This window comes from Anopheles coluzzii, chromosome 3 (genome assembly GCF_943734685.1).
Source record: "Anopheles coluzzii chromosome 3, AcolN3, whole genome shotgun sequence".
NCBI classification, from domain to species: Eukaryota; Metazoa; Arthropoda; class Insecta; order Diptera; family Culicidae; genus Anopheles; species Anopheles coluzzii.
Genome location: NC_064671.1, coordinates 7,115,633 through 7,134,965, shown reverse-complemented (window position 1 = coordinate 7,134,965; position 19,333 = coordinate 7,115,633). Strand labels below are relative to the sequence as shown.

The window sequence follows — 19,333 nt, the reverse complement described above, 5'->3', positions numbered from 1 at the left end:
ACTAAAATACGGTCCCAAAATATTATTTAATTAGGATTATTCATTGAAAATCAATAAAAAGAGAAAAAATAGTTTGATAACACACAAAACCATTCTTTGTTTGATATATGTTTGTTGCGGAATAGAAACACATGTAGAATAATGCCGTTTTTTTTTAGCTTTTTGTGATGACCATGCTGTAAAAATATTTATTACCCATTTTCATTTTTAATTATATGTTTTTAATTTCAGATAACATCCACATTTTATTTTTTTGACGATTCATATTATTATTATTATTATTATTGTTATTATTATTGTTATTATTATTATTATTATTATTATTATTATTATTATTATTATTATTATTATTATTTTTATTATTATTATTATGATTATTATTATTATTATTATTATTATTATTATTATTTTTATTATTCATAATTCACCGGGTACAGTGGCCTAATGGGAGATTTGCAAACAACGTTTACAATAACCGTTATTTTAACAAAATTGACAAGTTAAATAAGGACGTTTCAGTACAGCAGCAATTATTAGAAGAGATGGTTCAAAAATGTAGATGCAGGAAAACAGAGACGGTAGTTATTGTCAATCTAAACTACTTAAGATTCTTCAATGGACCTATAGCAATAAAAGCTCTGGTATGAAGAAGTGTCCCTTATAAAGACATCAGGCGACTTAAACCATCCATTGGTATGTTGATCAATATCAAAAATTCAAGAAAAGGTGTTAAAAATCATTAAATAATTGGGTTATTGCGTAATTTTAAAGATAATTTCTACGTAATACACTGGCTTGAAACAGTATAACCCCATAGTGCACCGGAGAAAGAGCGAATGCTCTGATACTCTGTTGCCCTCTCTCACGTATACTACACGTTCTCTCCGATATCTTGCACTACGGAACCACCCGAGGTCAGCATTATAAATACTACTGGCACCGGTTGCAACCGCCAGCAGATCGCCAACGCGACTCAAACGCAACGCAGCATCTCAGCAGCCACCTCCCTGTACACATCTCATCTCCGTCTGTCTTTCCGTTTTGCTAGCCTGTTTTTCTTTTTGGCGCAATTACGCACCGCGTGTTGTTGTTTCGTGGGACGGCCCCACGCCGGAAAACTCCAACATTTCCGGGCGGCAGGGCGTGCGGTTGTGTTTTTATTAATCTAGCTCGTTCAGTTTAGACTGTTTTAGTTGTAAAACTGCACATACAGTTTAGTGAAACACGTTGGTTGTGCTGTCCGGTTTGGAGTTTCCGTGTCACAAAAAATTGCGTTTTTGTGAGAAACGCATGTAGAAAATTCGTGTGAAAACTCGAACGTTGCCAATAGCGCAGAGTGACGTTAATTAACCTTTAACAAGTGTCAAGTGTTGTGCCTCGTGTCGTGTTCTATCCTCTATTTCTGTGTCCGTGTGTGTGTCTTGTAGTGTTTCGTCGTCGTCGTCGTCGTCGTACCTCATCATCGGGTGTCTTCCGGTCTTCCACGTCCCAAAACTTACAACCGGCAAAACAACCGGTTGTGCAAAAAAAGGGATTAGCTGTGGAGGCTGGCACACCGCTGTATGACTCTGTCTCATCAAGGGCTGTGGATCTCTATCGGCGGCTGCCCTTCATCGTACTTCCGATGTTGGCTGTCGTCGGTCGTTGTAGAAAGGTTGCTGTGTCGAAGATCTGTATGTGTGTGAGTAAAGTGTATGCAAAGTGCGTCTGACGCATAGTGTCTAAAGGGGATAACCGAACTGCACCAACCGTCTACCTCGTCCGTCCGTGTGTAAAGGGGCGCATAGGGGCGCATACAGAGGAAAACAGCAGCAACAATAAACGGACGGCGAAAGTAAATACAATCGTGCAGGAGGAAATGGTACCGTGTTTGTAGTTCTATCGACAATACCTCCCACCAACCCCACACCTCGTGAGATGAAAATAAATCGAATCGGAACGTATCGGCGTGGGCCAGATGTGTCCCGAGCACGGTGTTGAGCGTTTGCTGGAACAAAGGCAACAGGAGATATTGTGTGGATTGAACAGAACAGCAAAGAAAAACAACCAGCAGTACATAGCCGTACTGGAATTGTCTGCTTTTGGTGCGGGGCACGCGTAAGCAAGCATAGCAAAGGCAAGAGATATAGGAAATGAAATGAAACTCTCCTCCTACTCGCCTAGCAAACACAATCGCGCGCTGGTGGTAGGGCGAGAAGCACGAAGTTTACACGCCTGATTGGGATGAAAATTGTTTAGTGATAATTGAAATTTACCTCCACACACACTTGTATGTAAAAATAGAATCAGCCAATACGGGGACAACCACTGCAACTCAATAGGTTCCTGTATTTACACAACCACCCTAACATTACAAACTCGAATGAAACGTGATCTCAGGAAAAATCGTTAATCACCCATCCGGCCGTGTGTGTGTGTGGTGCGCATAACTTTGGAGTGAAAATTGATTCCATCCGCCGGGCGGACAGGGCGGAGACAGTGGAAAGAAGACAACAAAAACTCGCCCTCGCCGTAATTAATGTTTCGAACTTTCGCTCTTATCTGTGCTGCCGAAGAAAGATCGTTCGATTTCGCCACAGCAACGGTCCCGGTTCATGATGTGCGATTTTCGGGGGACATTCGGTTGACATCATATCCCGGAGCTGCTATCGAACGCACGGCAATTAAGCAAACTGTGCAGTAATCGTAATAGTAAGGGCCAATATCAGCATGAATACTACCTCACCGAAATCGTCGCTGGCCAAGCTGGGGCTGCATCCGAAGGCGAAACCGTTCCGGGTGATGGTGCTGGGCCAGAGCGGCGTCGGGAAGACAGGTTAGTGGCGCGGGAGCTCGGTAGTTAATTTATGGAGCAGCTTTATATCCACTTCGGGCGGGACTAGGGAAGCCACTTGATTTACGTCTCCGCGCGGAAGGAGGGAGTCGATCGATTAGAGCGTTGTTATGACGATGCCCTCTTGGGGTGGCTCGCCCGATTGATCTGAATCGCTTTTTTTTGCACAATTAAAGATAATTTATAGATAGTGTGTATTATGCCGCGAACGACGGCACTTGTTAGGAAGGTAGTTTAGTGGTTTGCAAAAATGGGGGAAGGAACGAGGGGGTTTGGATTAGTATATTGCTCTAAAAATAATCGATCAAGTAAGTATAGTAAAGAGGATTTAGGTCGTAAGAGTAACAATCTTGCAATTCTTCTTTGTGTGGACGGTGAATTATTGTGATTTTTATCTTAAGATTTTTCGCATCTTTTTTTTTTCTTCTTTATCTTCTTCTTCTTTAGTATAACGATCCAAGTTGGTCACTATTGATGTGATAAAGGCTTTTATTTTAAGTAATACACATATGTTTTACAATGGTCTAGTATTTGCTTAGGGTTGTCGGTTCGAATGGGAATCGATTCTGTCCGGTATTGTAGGAGCCAGTGCACCACTTATCGGATAAACCACCGGGCTGCTCCTTTGCACTGGCTTGAATAGGCATATTTGAATGGCCAAGCGGATAGACAATCAATTCCTATGGAACCATGTCTATGCGCGCATAATATCATAGAAATACAAGTTCGTCTCTATTTATTACCCTTACTTATTAAATACGAGCTTTATTGGAAAATAATAAAATAATGCATAATAAAAGCACCACCACACCCGTTAATCGTCAACTGTCGCGACGCATATAGTCCGCTTTCCATATGGGAGTTTGCGTCCTCCACTCCATTACGGTTTCCCAATAAAAAAGCTCCCATTAATATTTCCTCTGACATGTCATATAAATTAAAGTGCAGTCCCCTCGCTCGCAGCTAGGAAGTATGGTGGTGATCACATGCTTCCTCCGACTGACTTTTAACACACCCGCTCCGGCCACATTTGAATGTCTCCCTTGGGATGACGGCCGGGATGGACGCGTATACGCTTGGGCAGATGTGAAAGTGAATCCCACGCGCGAATGGTCCGTTAGACCGAAAGTGTAACCAAAACCCCCGCAAACGGATGGGTATGTAGTGGTATCACTCCTATATAAAATAATGAAAAATGCCTTTTTAAAAAACCTGCCTAAAACCCTCACTCGGAGAGCTCCGGAAGGGCTTAAGTGAAGCTTAGACTCGTTGACATAAAATACTCTCAACTGTCCAAGTGGAGCCGGACGCATCGGATTACTGTGGCAAAGAAGAGCGATGTCTCGAGTTTGAAATGGGCCGCAAGATTGATGATGGTATTGTAAAGTATAATCCGAACCCACTGCGATGTACCGACTAGACCTAGTCAACCCGACTTTCCGGAAATTAGGTCATCGTTAAGACGCTCGCGTGAGCCGGAGAGATGGCATGAGAAGGATACCGCACCAGCACAAAATATCAGTCTTTTGTTCAATTATCAATGCGTGCGGATCGAGTTCGACCGGGCATGAAAGTGCTGGTGCCCGCATCTAGTCAAAAAAGCCCCAAGAAATCGCCCTCTTCCCAGCACCCTAAAGTTCAATCTCCTCGGAGTCGTGGTGACACTTTAAGAAACCGATCTTTGTCGGGGCCTTCGTCATCGTCGATGGATGTTTTTTTTCCGACCGTATCCTTTGCTCCAGACACTCACGTCAGTGGCGGGCGTTAAAGAGCAAACACCGCGCCAAGTGGCACCAACCTTCGGCGGCCGTTGGTTGTGTTTTGGATGGGAAAACTCTTTCCAGAAATCCTTCCAGCACAATGCAGCAGGATGAAAGAACCTCCAATTATGGAGTGGGGTAGCAGCATACGGTTTGGGGTCAAATCAAGTGAACCAAGGTTGCCTCCAGGGCAAAGGGTTGGTGGCGGCTCTATTTACACCAACCCCGAGCATCGGCAGCAGCAGCAGTTCGGGGCGCCGTGTTTGCCTTTTTGCGAGAGCGCGGCTCCAAGGTTTTGGAAATATTGCGCATTTGTGCCGCGATGTCAAAGCACTGGTGGCGGGGAGACCCGCGGATTGCCCTTTGATGGTTGCGGAGGACGTCGGGGGCAGAAGGGTGCGAAAATGAAATATCTGCTCTGTCAACAGAAAACCGGGTGCATTGGTTGTGTTTTCTTGGAATTTGGAACAGGACATGTAGCGCTTGTACTACAGCATGCCAGAAACATCAATTGAAATTCAGATTTCGTTCGCAGCGTTTGATTCTAACGTTTAGTTCTTTTTGGCAGGAAATTGTTTCTAATTTTGCAATAAAATTGATTTCTAAAGTGTTTATTTGATGTTTAAAGCAAGGCCTGTTACACACAGCACTGCTTCAATTATGAGTGCCACGTGTATCGTGTAGTAAAAGCGTTGCCAGTAACAGCGCTCTTTTACTCCAATTATTTTATAAATAAACACAATTTTGCTCTGTTTAGAAGTAACGAGCTGATGCAAAGCAGATGCAGCATTTTGCAGTAAGTGTGCCAGTGTGCAGCCTACACGCGATAGAAATTACGTCGGTGGACTTCCGACAGGTCTCGGTCGTACTCCCCTAGTAAGGGCTTGTCCTGCATTTTCGGCGCAACTTAGTTGTAGCTTTGTGGATGTCAACTGCCTCCCATTAAATGCCTCTACTCTACACGCTGCTTGCGTCAACCTTGATATCTGAGCGGATCAATTTCTGGCTTGTGGCTGGCATCACCGGCTAGTAAACGTGCATCCCCCGACGGTGCAGTGCGTCCGTAGTAGAAAAAAAGGTGTCAACGCGATGTATGATGCATCTGACGCGCTCTCGAAAAAGATGGGGCCACGTGGCCAAGCAGAAGCAACTCGCATCAGCAATCTCGATGACACTGATTGAGAAATTAGAGTCAACCCTGGGCACTAATCACTCACGGAGCGTCTCATCTTCGCTTGTGTTTGCTGGCTTGATATGAGGTGCTTCTTCCTCATCCATACAGTTCGATCCGGTTTTCGTTCCATCGTGTGCGGGGTTTGAAATTTCATCCATCAATGTCATCGGGCCGGTGGATGTGATAGGCTTGCTAGCGAAGACCTTGCCCTGTCCCTTTCTCCGTTTTCAATCACATTTGTACGGTTCGCAGAGACAAGGCTCGTTGACAAGTGTCGTTCAAATTGTTTTTCAAGCGTTTACTGATTGTTTGCTCGAACGGTTTTTATGTTTTAAAAGTGGGACAATTTGTGTGCTTTCGAAAATCCTGATCGAAAGCTCGTCTATTTGGTTTGTATCGTTACGTTGCTGTTCGTTCATTCTACATACACGGAAAGGCCCGGTCCTAACGAAAAGCACACTTTTTGTGGTTTTTGAGGCTGCTACTTGCGTTCCATCGAACGGGAGAAAGGAAGACATTCGAGAAGCTAGAACAGTAGCTAGGCTACATGGCTTCCCACACTCACCACCAACGGGTGGCGTGAGTCCTAGGCTGTGATTATGATAAATGAATGAAACCGCCCTGTCATCGTCATCGGGAAGCGCTGCCTGGAAGTGTTGACGTGCTAGCAGCAACACCTTCAGCGCAACCCCCGGGAAACTGGGAAAAGGATGATTTATCAATCAAAAGGTGTCTTTTTTCGGGAAAAGAGAAATGATGCTTGGGTGAATATAAATATTTGTGTTACAGGACAACAAAAGAGGGGTCCAAAAATAAAAGGCCGTCTGGCGTGTTGGCGTCTGTCTTTCCCTTGACGTTATCTCGACACTATCACCGCTCAATTTGGGCATGAAATTGTGACCAAAAAAAGGGGAAATTGAAAGCATGATTTATAGAATTTTCTGCCGAAGCTATTATTAAGCTTTTTTGTTGATCGCAACAACCCAGACAAGATATTGGAAGGTAGAATAAAGCCATGGTTTAACGTTGAAAACTCTTCGAAAAGCAATTAAAACACTTGAAGCAGCTAATTACAAATCATTCCATTTCACTCTTGGACACTTCTCATCCCTGTCGAGAACTTACGCATACGTCAGCACCAAGAACTCCCAAGACACGGAAGCGATCTGTGTCCCCGAAAGACACACCATACTGCTGCTCTTTAATTTCTGTGACGTTTCCTCCGTTGGCAACGGTAACTTGCTTTGCCAGCCCCAGTACTCATTGCTGGTGGACGCGCCTTGTGACGCCATTTCCCAATCGTCATCTGCCCGTCTAATTGGTTTCGCTCGATCGAGTGGTGGAGGTTTTTTCCCATCTCCATTGAATTATTAGACAACTTTGCACCGGAACCGAGACACAACTTTCAAAGCACAAAACGATTCAGAGCGATTACGTTCTACGTGAGCTACTTCGTTCATTTGCTGCCGTTGCGGAATGAATGAAACGTGTGCCCTGTGCGTACGTGCGGCTTCGATATATCTCTGTGCGCCAAGAAAGTTTGGCGCAAAACTTCTGCTTCCTTCCCAGCAATGGAAAAAACGGGGTAATGGCTAGGGAGGGTGTGTACATATTAATTTCCTGTCGATATGTTCCACTCATTGAGGAGGAGATTTTTGTTATTCGCTCGATTTCAATCACCGTCTCACCGTCACCGTTGACAACCCAGACACGACAGCCAGGAAGCTTATCGCGCAAGAAGGTGCGCCAATCATTGAGCGCGATCGACACGTGCTGCATGAATTATGTGATACCTCTTTTCGCGTTAATTGTAAACAAGCGACGAACACATTACATCAGGGGAAAACACACAAACCAGAGAGAAAGAGGCAGGAGAGTTGGCGAGAGAAATCGATTGCAGAAAATAAATTGAACTCCAGCCAGGTGGAGGAGCCTTCCGGAAGCCATGGGCAGATTGATTTGATGTTCCCCAACTCCTTGCTACTGCTGCCCCATGTCCCAGCGGGAAGGGAATAAGAGCGTAAGCCATGCCCACGATGCCATTGTTATGCTAGCGTCCAGTGCGATGTTTTTTTGCCGCTCCTCGCAGTTGTGTGATGCGATGTTTTTATTTTGCGCTTTATTATCAATCCCTAAGGATTTGTACATGTGCCATGAATTGCTTGCGTAGCAATGGTAGCTACACTGGTGTCGGTCGTCGGTATTTATCGTTGGCAAGTCGATCGATTTGTGTTGCAAAAACGAAAGCAGGAAAACGGAAATTCTAAAGCCACCACCTGTTGATTTGTAGCGCATTGATTTGCTGTAGCGATTTGCCTTGCCGGGGCTGTTGTGTCGATGTGACGGACTCCCCCCCCATTTAAAGCGCAAAAATGTTGCTTTCCAGTGCGGAAAATTTGCTCATTAGCTGCTGGCTGACGGTGGTGGCGTGTCGCATTTCGCTTTCCAAGAAACGGAAGCAATTCCTGCAGGCGAAGGAAAAGCAAAATCAAGGACTTTTGGAAAGTTCATTGTTTTCTATTGCTAGATTCGCTGGGAGGCAGGAAGCTGGGCGACATGCGACCCTAGTTTGTGTGGTACACCTGGTTCTGGGAAAGCGGCGTGAAGATATTGTTGAATTAAATATTTAGCTCCAGACAAAGCCTGAACGTATCGTGCAGTTGGAATTAATTCCATCTGTGTGGGGTCGCTGCTAGGTTGCAGTCTTTTTGATAGCTCTCTTTGACTGGAGGAGGCACAAAAAAGCGTTCACCATCTGTGCCAATCGTTCATTTTCGCTTCATAAAAAACACAAAGAATGTGAAGGGAGAATAATTTTCCAAACCTTTTCCCGCACCAAAAAAAGGGGTTCCAAACAATTGAAATTCCTTTTAGCATTTTTCTTGCTCCATAAACTCTGCTTTTCTGTAATTTTCTAACCCGTTTTTTTATTGCTCTTTTCTCCCACAGCAATGGTGGTACGGTTCATAACGAAACGCTTCATCGGCGAGTACGACCCAAACCTGGAGAAGGTGTACACGTTCAACACGCTGATCGACAATGAGTTCGTGCTGTTCGAAATACTGGACGCAGCCGGCCAGCCAAACGTAATAACCTTCTTTTCCGGAAAAGGCTTTTTTGTCGTTGCGGGGGCTGCGCTTAACCGACTTTCGTTTTACTCTCTCTCCCCACTCCAAGCAGGAGGCAGACTGTCTAACGCTCGAGGCCAACATACGGTGGGCGGAGGCGTTCATCCTGATGTACTCGGTCGCGGACAAGTGCAGCTTCGATGAGTGCAATCGGCTAAAGTTCCTGATCAACTACAACAAGCGAAGACGTCGGCTCGGCTCGTACAACAAGGTAACGAGGGGTGGAAGTCGAAGGGCAGCCGTTTGATGTTTGCTGGGAAGGCAATTTTCAGGTTCCATTTTATCGTACTTTTAGCTACGATATGTACTTTTTTTTTGGGTGTGTGTGCTATTTTCAAAGTTCAAAATAGCTACCAGTAATAGCGAGTGAGGGAGAGGGAAAGCCCCGAAGGTTCGCGATTGAGTTTGCATTTTTCCCCAGAAATTCCATCCATTCCTTGTTCTTGAGTTTCGACTATGCCCATCGGCTTTCTTTTTTTTTTGGATTTTTTGTTGCGGAGTTCAATTCGGCGACCATTGCAGACTTTGCCTTTCGTGTCCTGTTCCATTTGTTGACCGTGAAATGTTTGCTTTATTTGATTTTGATTGGCAATTTTACTTTCAGTCGAAAAGTTGATGAAATACCTATCGCGACGCTAGGGGAAACGTGTAAAAAAAAAACACCGGAACCCCACTGAGAGGCCACTCGAAATCAAAGGTTAAAACATCGGTGAAAATAGCCGCCTTCTGGTAGTAGTACTTGGAAGGTTGGCAGCAACAGTAACCTAAAGTAAAAATACTTTCCAATGCATTTGTCGGGTTGGCCCTCCGGCTGGCTTATGGTGCTGATCGAATTCTCCTCCCCATAGCGATACACAGTTGAGGCGGTTACAGTCGTACAAATACGGCACATGGATAGACATACATGACAAGGTTCTGTTGTTGTTGCTGGAAGAATGTTCACATGCCATCCACGGACGATCGATGGAGCATTCCAGCAGTCAATTAAATACAAATGTGTGGTGGGTGTTGTGTTGTCTTTCTCCCCGGATTCTCCCGAACGATAAGGGATTGGCGTCCAGGACACTGACACCGTATTGGTTTAACAGCGAGAATGCATCGTAATTTGTGGGATTCTGGATTGCACTGGTGTGTTGTCGCTTGTCCAAAGGAGAGAAAAAGGCGAATGACAGGAACGTTATTTGATTTACTGATTCGAAACCAATGTTTGTACCGTTGGTGTTGTGGGGAGTTGTTTTCAATTGATTAGATAATTGCACAAAGGCAACATTGCTGGAATGTGTTCGATGCGCACACAAATATGTTTGGGATTAGTATCAAGCTTGAGGTCAACTTGTAGATTGATATCCCGGTTAGGCACAAAGTAAAAGTTATCGAATGTCTGAAGAAGCACACGCGAAGCATTGAAGTAGTCAAACTAATAGGTAATCAAATGTACTTCAAGATGTCTGAGATATCATCTGGAAAGGTTCTGTGGTCGTTTAAATTGTAAAGCCCTCATCTCAAGGTATCCTCGCCATCAATATCTTGGTTTTGAATCAAATTAATTGTTAACGATTGTTTGACATGTTCAGATATTCCTCTCAATTACTTGATTCTTTGTCTCATAAGTTCTTACTAGAGGCTTCTATAGACTGTTGGAAATAACAAGATCTTGTCTAGGATATTGTTTCGCCCTTACAATATCCAAAATAATGATTTATTTATCCCAAACTGTCTAAACTCATCTCCTTTCACACTCTAATAAATCTAATTCATTCGCCGTTTTTCCCCCTCTTCTCACTTCCAGGATCCCCTGCTAGACGTGCCGGTCATACTAGTAGGCAACAAGATCGACCAGACGGGCGACCGGATGGTGAGCACGGAAGACGGCCAACGCCGGGCGAAAGAGATCGCGTGCGCCTGCTTCCACGAGGTGTCGGTGCGCGAGAGCATCGAGCAGGTGAACGGTGTGTTCCGGGACGCGTGCCGCTTCTGGCGCGTGCTCTCCCGCTACCCCAAGCTAAAGCGCTCCACCAGCGACGTGCACGATCTGCACTCCGAGGTCGAGCTCATCCTCAGCCCGGACAGCGTGCATCCGTTCTGTAACTGTGATCTCAGCCACGAGAAGCGCCAATCCATCGTCATCCTCGGTAGGTGTGGGTTGGAATGTTGTAAAGGTCATGAGTAAGTTTGATAAAGACGCAAAGACGCACACTCACACGCATCCCGCACTCTGAACTTTCGGCAGCGGTTTTTGACGTTTAATGAGCCGATTGCCTGCGGTTGCAATGGCGTGGCGTGTGCCGTGCGAGCGTTTTGATGTTGTGACCCACTTTTCGCGGGCCCCGGCCTGGAGGGTGGATTAGAAATTATACCTTACCGCCTTTGTGGTGCGTGGAGGTTCGTGATAAAAGGGAGGAAAGCTTCTTAGACGAAGGTTTTGATGGAAGAAGCTTTGTTGATACTAATTTGTGGGTGGGCTGAAGTGTGCCGGAAGGTTTTGTTGTGAACCATACAGACATGCAGACACGCTTTTAAATAGCTCCGTTTTGGGTGCCTTTGGATGCCACAAAAGGATATTGAAATGCTGCTTAATACATTACAAACAACCCAGCAAAAGAATGCGGAACAACTTGTCTTGTCTCGAAATTAGCGCTTGAAGGTTCTTGGAAACTCGTTTAAGTCGTTGTGTGAGAACGTTTCAACACAACGGCACCAAACCCAAGGAGCATGTTTCTTTTTCGTTTTGGACTGTCACAGACATCACAACAACCCTGAACTCTGTGCTTTTTGTAAGCTTTTCGTCGACGGTGACGGCATTTCCTCGGAATGGCGCAAAAGGGCAATGAAATGTGGGCCGTTTAGTGTGAAACATTAGCACGACAGCAGCAGCATGCCCCTTCGATATGTATGACGTCGGCCCAACTGTTGGAGTCAAGAAATAACCCAAGAATTCCGTGTGTGTTTATGCCGAGAGATTGTGCCGACGCTTCGGCGTAACTACGGAACCGTTTGACTAGAAAGGCGCAATGTCACCTTTTTTATCTCTTGCACGTAAGCCGATTTATTATATATGCTCCAGAGGAAAATCAATTTCGGGGTGTTTGTGTGTGTGTTTTTGTGTGTCTCCAATATGACACCGAAAGTGATTCACAGTGTCATTTTGATTGGAGAGCTCTTTGTGTGTGATGACGCGATACTCCCACTGTCGCAAAGCGTTTCGTTTTCCTCTTGACTTTTGTGACGTCTCTGACCCAAACACCCCATTCTAACGCCACTCTTCCTCTTGCAGGCCGCCATCCCTGGACGGAGGAGGAACCGGACGAGACGGACGAGTCCGAGTCGAGCTGCTGCTCGTCGCAAAAGTCCGACATCGATGAACCATTCCGGGGGCGAGCGTCTACCGATGGGACGCTACTGTCTCGGCCGCGGCGCTGGCGCTTCGCTCCGCCCGGCTCGCTGATGCCGCACGTTGGACGGGTGGAGCGCCGCATGAGCATCTCGATGCGGGGCAGTAATGCCAGCTATTAAGGGGGGAGGAAAATGACGAACCGCCCTTCCGGAATCATCGAAACACGTGTTGTGCGGCCGACCAGCCTAACCATAAACAGTTGCAACCGAACTATGCTTTGCTGATTGTTGAGACAGTTGAACGAAAGAGAGGAAGAACGAGACAGACCACTTATAAACACACACACATGCGCGTTCGTGTGGTGGACAATATTGTGATTCCGCGTTTATTTTTGTATTACATCGTTATTAGACAACCGTTTTTTACACACACACACACACACACACCACGCCGAACTGAATTTGCCTTCGCGCAGCCGTCACCAAAGACAGGTATTTTAAGTATATTAGCGCAAGGGGGACGTGTTCGTGGGAAGGGAAAATCTAGAGAACAAAAAAAGCTAGTCGTAAAGGTAGCGTGACGGGGAGGGACACTTATTTTATAAACGCCAAAAAACCAGTCAACTCGAAATGCACAAAACGCGCAACGAAGCCTGTGTATCGAATGTGTTAATAAAAAATATCGGTTATTGCCGGCCTGTATCGGATGCTGCCGGATGCGAGGTGACAGAGCACTGCAGCTTTCGATTTGCATTAAAGATTAACAAAAGTGCCCAAAAACAAGCGTGATTTTTGCCTGGCAAATGTGCGTCTCGTTGAGAAATTTTGTAACTAATCTAGCTGAATCGCGTTGTCCGCATTGCGCTACTCCTACTCGCCACACAGCTCAAGCTCCTCGGCACGCAGGGCCAGTTTGCGTATGTTTTGTAGACAGCCGGCGGACGCTTCCTGTAGCTCCCGATCCTTGGAGCCGACCGTCTCCAGCAGGAACGGAACAACGCCACTCTAGAAGGCCAGAGAAGAGATAGTTAGTATCAACCTTGCCGCGAATTTGCCTGCTCAAACTCACCTGGTGCATTGTGATGCAGTTCTGTGGATCCTCGGACAGCTTCTGCAGCGCCATGGCCGTCGTCCGATGCACGCGCGGATTATTGCTAACCATGTAGCCAACGATCGGCGTCACCGTCTTCAACCGTCCCAGCTCCTGCGTGTTGGTCGAGTACGGGGCGCAGCTAGCGATGGCCGCCGCCAGATGCTCGCGCAGCAAATCGTCCGTCGTGTACACCAGATCGGCCAACATCCTGATCACCTTATGATCGGACAGGACGGACAGATTCTCCCGATCGCGGGCAATCGTCGCAATCGCAGCGCAGACCGCCGACAGGACGAAGTTATCGCGCGACTTCAGCAACCCAACGACCAGCTCCAGCGCACCGACGAAGCTCCGCACCAGTTCGCCCGAGTCCTGCAAGCAACATCAACACAACCAACCAATCAAACAGGACGAGTATTCCGAGCCAGCACCGGACACCTCTGTTGACCTGTCCGTTAGCTCACCTTCGCATTCTCAATGCAAGGACAGAGGGCCCAGGCCGCGTACGCCTGCACCTTTGGGTTGGAGTTTTTCAGCAGCGACCAAATCAACCGGATCGCATCGAGCTCCTCCATCAGCGTCATGCTTTCGGGGTCCGAGGCACACTCCTTCAGCGTGCGGGCAATGTTCTCCAGCAGCGGCGCGTGCGTCATGTTGAGCAGGTTCACCAGCAGTGGGATACCACCACACTGGCGCAGGATCTCTCTGTTGTTCTGGTACTTGACGCACTCCGAAATCGCTCCCACCACGTTCGTCAGCACGTCCTCGTTCTCGTCGTTCAGCAGCTGCACCAGCACCTGTACCGCCTTCAGCTGGTCGAGCTTCTTGACGTTCGCCTCACTCGCCGCACACTTCCAGATGGCACCCGTTGCTGCCGCTAACAGTTGCTTGTTGTCCCGCACCGTCTTGTCGCGCGCGATTCCTACCAACGGTTCCAGTCCGCCCGATTCGCGCACCATATCGCTTGCCGTCTTTCAAACGATTGCGGGTTTGTGTGAACGAATGCGATGTTCTGATTAGGACCCTCCCCCCAAATACCCCCCACCTTCAACCCACCTACCTTATCACTGGCGCACTTGAAGATGGCCGAGCTGCACTGCCGCTTCAGGTCGAGGTTGTCGGACGTCAGGTGGGAGACGATGTCGAAGATCATCCCTTCGGTCGTGATCGCCAGCTGGTAGTTGGCCTGCGAGGCGCACTGCTGTATGGTACCCATAGTCGGAACGACAACGTCGATGTGCACGCTCTTCAGGAGGCGTCCCATCAGCGGCACGATGCCGCTCTTGCACATCAGCTCCTTGTTGTGGCGCGACTCCGACAGCGACCAGAGTGCGCGTGCTCCGGCCCGCGCCATGTCGAGCATTTCGCGCTCCTCCTCAGACAGTTGGTCGCGCTGTGAGCGAAGGCAGCTGTCGGATGAGGGGATGATGGAAGAGAAAAACAATAGGTTAGTTGAGCTTAGATTGACCCATCCGGTGTGTGTTACACGCACTTCATGTTCACGTCCAGCAGATCGACCAGCCGCGGAATGCCGTTACACTTGCGGACGAGCTTCCGGGCCAGGCGCACCTTCGCCACGTTCGCGATCGTCTCCGCCGCCATGATCTTCAGGTCGCGCCCCGGTTCCGACAGTATCTGCACCAGCAGCGGAATACCTCCCAGGTCAACAATGGCACGGCGAATGTCCAGGTTGGACGAGATCTCGGACAGGACGGACAACGCTCCCAGTCTGCACTTCATGTCATTGCTTTCGAGCAGATTGACGAGCACCTCCAGCCCGCCGCAGTCCTGGATGGCACGCTGGTTCATCTGCGTCGTCAGGTCGTGGTCCTTCAGACAGCAGAGCGCCACGATGGTGGCCGTCTGGTTGCCGGCCTTCATGTACTTCACCAGCTTCTGGATGTGCCAGTACTCGGACGGCACGTCGTTCGTCAGCTTCGGATCCTTCCACCGCTCCTCCTCGTCCGACGAGGACACCTGGTCCGACGAGTCGGACTCGTAGCTTTCCGGGCCCGGTGCCGTCGCCGCTGCCGCCGCAGCCGTCCCCTTGTCCTTGCCTTCCGGCGGCTTCTCCTTCGCCCCGTTCTGGGGTGCCACTGCCGGTGGGCCCCCGTTCTGGGTGGCCCCGTGCGTACCATTCGTCGCGCCATTGCGGGCTTTCGCTTTGCCACCACGGATTGCTTTGCCGCCTACTCCACCGCGGCCGACACTTCGACGCCGTGCTGCTGTCACGTTCATTTTCCGTTCCGAAGCGCCGAGAAGATGACGCCTGCTTTCACTGGAAATAGATCACTCGCGCAGAGATGGGAGGGAATTGAATTAGAATGCGTTCGCCGGGACACTTACACACACAGGTCAGGATGTGCTGGAATTTGTTCGCCGAATGCCGTAACAAACGCCCGCGACGTTTGCTTTTTGGGTTGAAGCGTGGAGCAAAATTTTATCGAACAAACCAACGCGTCTGTGGCTCGTTGCTAGGCAGCGAGACTGTGTGGACTGCGATGTTGGCGTTGTTGTGTGTAGGTGCCATCGTTGTTCGCAACTGTTGCTATTTGTTTTCGGTCATCGGTCACTGTTGGCAAGGGGGTGAACTAGTTTACAAACAGCGTGGTTTGATTTTTTTGAGTGCGAGCACGTGGTCGGGTTGCCCGGGAGTGAGGTGAGTAATGCGCAGGACACGCGACCATGTTTTGGCAATGGGCAAATGAGCGTGCTGGTGTTTACATGCAACAGGTCATTTGGCGGAACCATTTTCCGGGGAAGGTGCTTATGTAGAGCACACAAATGAGGTTGTAAGAAATTGAGTCAAATCCTTGGTCCTTTTTAAAACTATCAATCTCCAATGAGTTCTTGTAAATTTAGCAGAAATAAAATTGAAGTTAAAAATTCAAAAAATGGTCTTTGATGAATAAATTGAGGTTTTTTTCAATGCAAATGCTTTTAATCGTTCTATTTAATTCAGTTTTTCTCAAATTATCGCTCAAATTGACCGAACTGGAAATGAACGTCAAAATGTTGCAATCTTCTTTTAATACATTACATTGAGATTCATTTTTAAAATAGATCGTCTTTATTAAAATATGTATGTGTAGAATAAGATTTTGTTTTAATATAATTTGATTCTTCACAAATCTTTTCCATAGTACGTAAGCCCAACACAAATGAAAAGCTCGATAATGGAGCTTTTGTGCTTTGGATTCCAGGAAGTCCTCACTGGCATGCAGTCATTGTATGCAATACAATTCTATGCAACAAAGCATGCAACTCGGCGAAGCACAACAAAATACAGGCAACTCTCGATTCCCTAACTATTCCCGAACTAAAATGTTGTTGTACAATCATCGTTTGATCTACTGAGTTCTGCTTTTCAGGCTATCCTGGGTTCTAATGGCAAACGCAGCTTCTGCTACAAAGACGAGAATCCATCATTATCAACGGACATTATCAATGGATTGAAATTGATACAGTTTAACTGAAGTTCGATTTGAGCCTCGAGTGTCTAGGCTTAGAAGATTAGGCTTCATTTGATGCTACAACTGACTACATTATACATTATAGTCATAACACATCATTACATGAGATAGCTGCTCCAAGATTGCTATAAACATTGACGACTTTAGTTTGAGGCTCAAATATTTGCCTCAAAATTCTAACAATTCTCTAGCTGTTGCTCTAATTAAGAACGGAAAGAAATTGAAAAATGTCCACAGCAATGTGTCAAACGATTGTTCATTTTTGGATGACTCACTCCAGCTAGGCATGTTCATTTAATTCCCAAAACGTTTAACCATGTACGCATTGTAAACCATCAACACAAATCCCCCCCCAAAACCTATCATGTTTGCACATCACGTTCCCAGCTACCCGGGAATTGAGTTTATGATCCATTGCGCTTGTGGTTTATAGATGTTTTTGGAAATTCCAAACCACCGACTATCATCACAATCGTGACCACAATGGTCAATGTGTGTGGTTACTCATAGTATGGCGTGCGTGCGAGGGTTGTAGTAGTAGCACACCACTTAAACTGTTCAACATCTAGATCCTTGATGTCATCTGATGTCTGTCTTCGCAGATCAGGTTCAAAGGCAAGATAGATAAGAGCGATCAGGTCCAACCCAAGGCACGAACTACGAACGGCGCACAATGGCTCGTGATTCTGAGTTCAACGTTTTCTAGAAGCGAGAAAAGAAGAGTAATTGTACACCGACGGAAGATGCTATCCGGGGGGTAAGGTTGCCCATTGGAGGACCGTTTTCTCAGAGCACACGTGCAGGGAGTTGTGAAGCGCCCCAAAGCTTTTCGTTGTTTGGGAGTGGTTTGTTAAAAGTTACACCAGCCTGCATCGGGATTCTAATTGCTGGCAAGCGATCAAAGAGCGTTCTAACGAGCTTGCACGTACGTACGCATACAATAAAACACATCCCTCGAAGTTCGAACCCTATCCGACCTCTCCTGGTCCTGCTTTTGTAGGGAGACTTCGCTTCATTAGCTTAATTGGTAACGCTCAAACAGAAGCTTACGCACAAGCGACCGGCAATGCTAACCCACGGAGTAACCCTCGTCCCATCCTTCCCATGAACCATGGACGTGACATTAACACCTTTTCCCACCCGACGTCGGTCAAGGAACCGTTTGCAGGACTGGCCTGGTGGGGTAGTTTGGGAGCTCGAAAAACAAAACTCCCGCTTTTCCCAAACCCGATGACCGATACGCGTGGAATGAAAACCTGTTTTTAGTGTGTGTGTTTATGTCTTGCTTTCTCACTCTCTTGCTCTCTATCGTTCGTTGGTTTTCTTCATGTTATGGAGGTTCGTACGGACGGACGGACGGACAAACATATCAGGCAGCCAGTCAGAAGCAGCCGCAGAAGAAGGCTCACAGCATCAGCAACCGCAGCCGGCCAACATCTCGAATCGTTTAATTCGAAACGCTTCGGCCCCGTTTCCGTGAGGTTCGCCGTCTGCTCCGTCGTACCTTCTTGAGGGGGGGGGGGAGGGAGTAGTCACGTACCAACGGTTGAACGGTTGAAGAGATAAAGGAGACGAAGAAGAAGAAGCAGAAGTAGCCAAACGAGCGCAAAAGGTGTGTGCTCCAAGCGTCGACTTTGTCCCGTGCTGCAGCAGCAGCAGCAGGGGCGGCGAGTGAGTTTCGGTTAGGCTCTCCACTCACACCTAAAACCCTCACGACGACCGCACACACACACACAGGGCTCGCGGTTAGGGTTGGGGAGCCTTTTTTGTTGCCGTTGTTGTTGTTGATGATGTGTTGTTGCGTTGTAGGGAGACTGTGCTGGTCGGTTGTTTTTGCTTGCTTGGTCTTCTTCGTTCACCTACAAGCACACAGTGAGCGAGGGCAGGGATTTAAAATTATAAAATTATTCTAAAGCCAAGACGAGAATATCTTCAACTTCTAGTAGTAAAAAGTGCTGTTTTTCTATCATAATAACTTGAGTCCTTTTTTTAGAAATTGAAGACATCATCTTGTAAGTTATAACACTTCTTATAACCACAAAAACTACATGTTCTGATGTTTTTAAATCCACCTCCAATACGGTGCCCACTGTGCCATAGGAGAAGTTTCGAACTTGTTCCGTTTTACCGCAACACTTTGGCCACAGCAGCGTGAGCCGCCCGCCGGGAAGACACACTCACAAACGCTATGTTCAATGTTTCTGGGATGCCGCTGTATATTTTTTCACTATCTTTCTTCGTGTGTTGTTCCTCCGCTTAGCTCTTATCTCGTCTTGCAGCTCCGAAAACCGAAACCACCGCAGCAGCCCTTCACCACTTCGGTGGCAATGGAGCTTTGCTGTCTGCACGAATTTCTACCACAATAACGTATTTTTAGCTCCTGCTGTCTTTCCCACTGGACTGGAGAGAACGTTTAGCGTGTTTTTTTGTCGTTGTCGTTGTTGTGCCGACCAACGTGCAAGGTGGAGTTGTTGGAGCACCACCACGCTGCAGGGCATTAATGGTGGTCGCATTACGTCGCTATGCTCTCAACCGAAGA

General features: G+C 47.2%; 2 protein-coding genes across 4 annotated transcripts; one reads left to right on the top strand and one right to left on the bottom strand.

Moving 5' to 3' along the window:
• The first annotated feature begins 511 nt into the window (after positions 1-511).
• LOC120958338 (ras-related protein Rap-1b) lies at positions 512-12,549 on the top strand. 2 transcript variants are annotated; one of them, XM_040381057.2, is made up of 5 exons: positions 512-2,815; positions 8,717-8,853; positions 8,948-9,106; positions 10,685-11,027; positions 12,170-12,549. In XM_040381057.2, exons 1-5 carry the CDS (start codon positions 2,710-2,712, stop codon positions 12,406-12,408), a joined length of 984 nt encoding a protein of 327 aa, XP_040236991.2. In that variant the 5' UTR covers positions 512-2,709; the 3' UTR covers positions 12,409-12,549. The 2 variants fall into 2 exon arrangements, with proteins under 2 accessions (XP_040236991.2, XP_040236990.2); XM_040381056.2 differs by having other exon boundaries at positions 8,945-9,106.
• A 112-nt stretch (positions 12,550-12,661) lies between these two features.
• Positions 12,662-16,069, bottom strand: LOC120958337 (armadillo repeat-containing protein gudu). Of its 2 annotated transcripts, XM_040381054.2 has the most exons (6): positions 15,668-16,069; positions 14,814-15,599; positions 14,382-14,730; positions 13,786-14,292; positions 13,298-13,693; positions 12,662-13,233 (listed from the first exon to the last, which is right to left on the bottom strand). In XM_040381054.2, the coding sequence occupies exons 2-6, from the start codon at positions 15,557-15,559 to the stop codon at positions 13,099-13,101; spliced, it is 2,133 nt and encodes a 710-aa protein (XP_040236988.1). In that variant the 5' UTR covers positions 15,560-15,599; positions 15,668-16,069; the 3' UTR covers positions 12,662-13,098. The 2 variants fall into 2 exon arrangements, with proteins under 2 accessions (XP_040236988.1, XP_040236987.1); XM_040381053.2 differs by having other exon boundaries at positions 14,814-16,069.
• Between the last annotated feature and the right edge of the window lie 3,264 nt (positions 16,070-19,333).

Excerpts from the sequence above, each read along its gene's own strand:
- LOC120958338 (XM_040381056.2), top strand. The coding sequence starts at position 2,710 with ATGAATACTACCTCACCGAAATCGTCGCTGGCCAAGCTGGGGCTGCAT. Across the intron at positions 8,854-8,944 it reads ACGCAGCCGGCCAGCCAAAC|CAGGAGGCAGACTGTCTAAC; the intron begins GTAATAACCTTC and ends CCCCACTCCAAG. Across the intron at positions 9,107-10,684 it reads GGCTCGGCTCGTACAACAAG|GATCCCCTGCTAGACGTGCC; the intron begins GTAACGAGGGGT and ends TCTCACTTCCAG.
- LOC120958337 (XM_040381053.2), bottom strand. The coding sequence starts at position 15,559 with ATGAACGTGACAGCAGCACGGCGTCGAAGTGTCGGCCGCGGTGGAGTA. Across the intron at positions 14,293-14,381 it reads TCAAGTGCGCCAGTGATAAG|ACGGCAAGCGATATGGTGCG; the intron begins GTAGGTGGGTTG and ends ATCGTTTGAAAG. Across the intron at positions 13,234-13,297 it reads ACTGCATCACAATGCACCAG|AGTGGCGTTGTTCCGTTCCT; the intron begins GTGAGTTTGAGC and ends CTGGCCTTCTAG.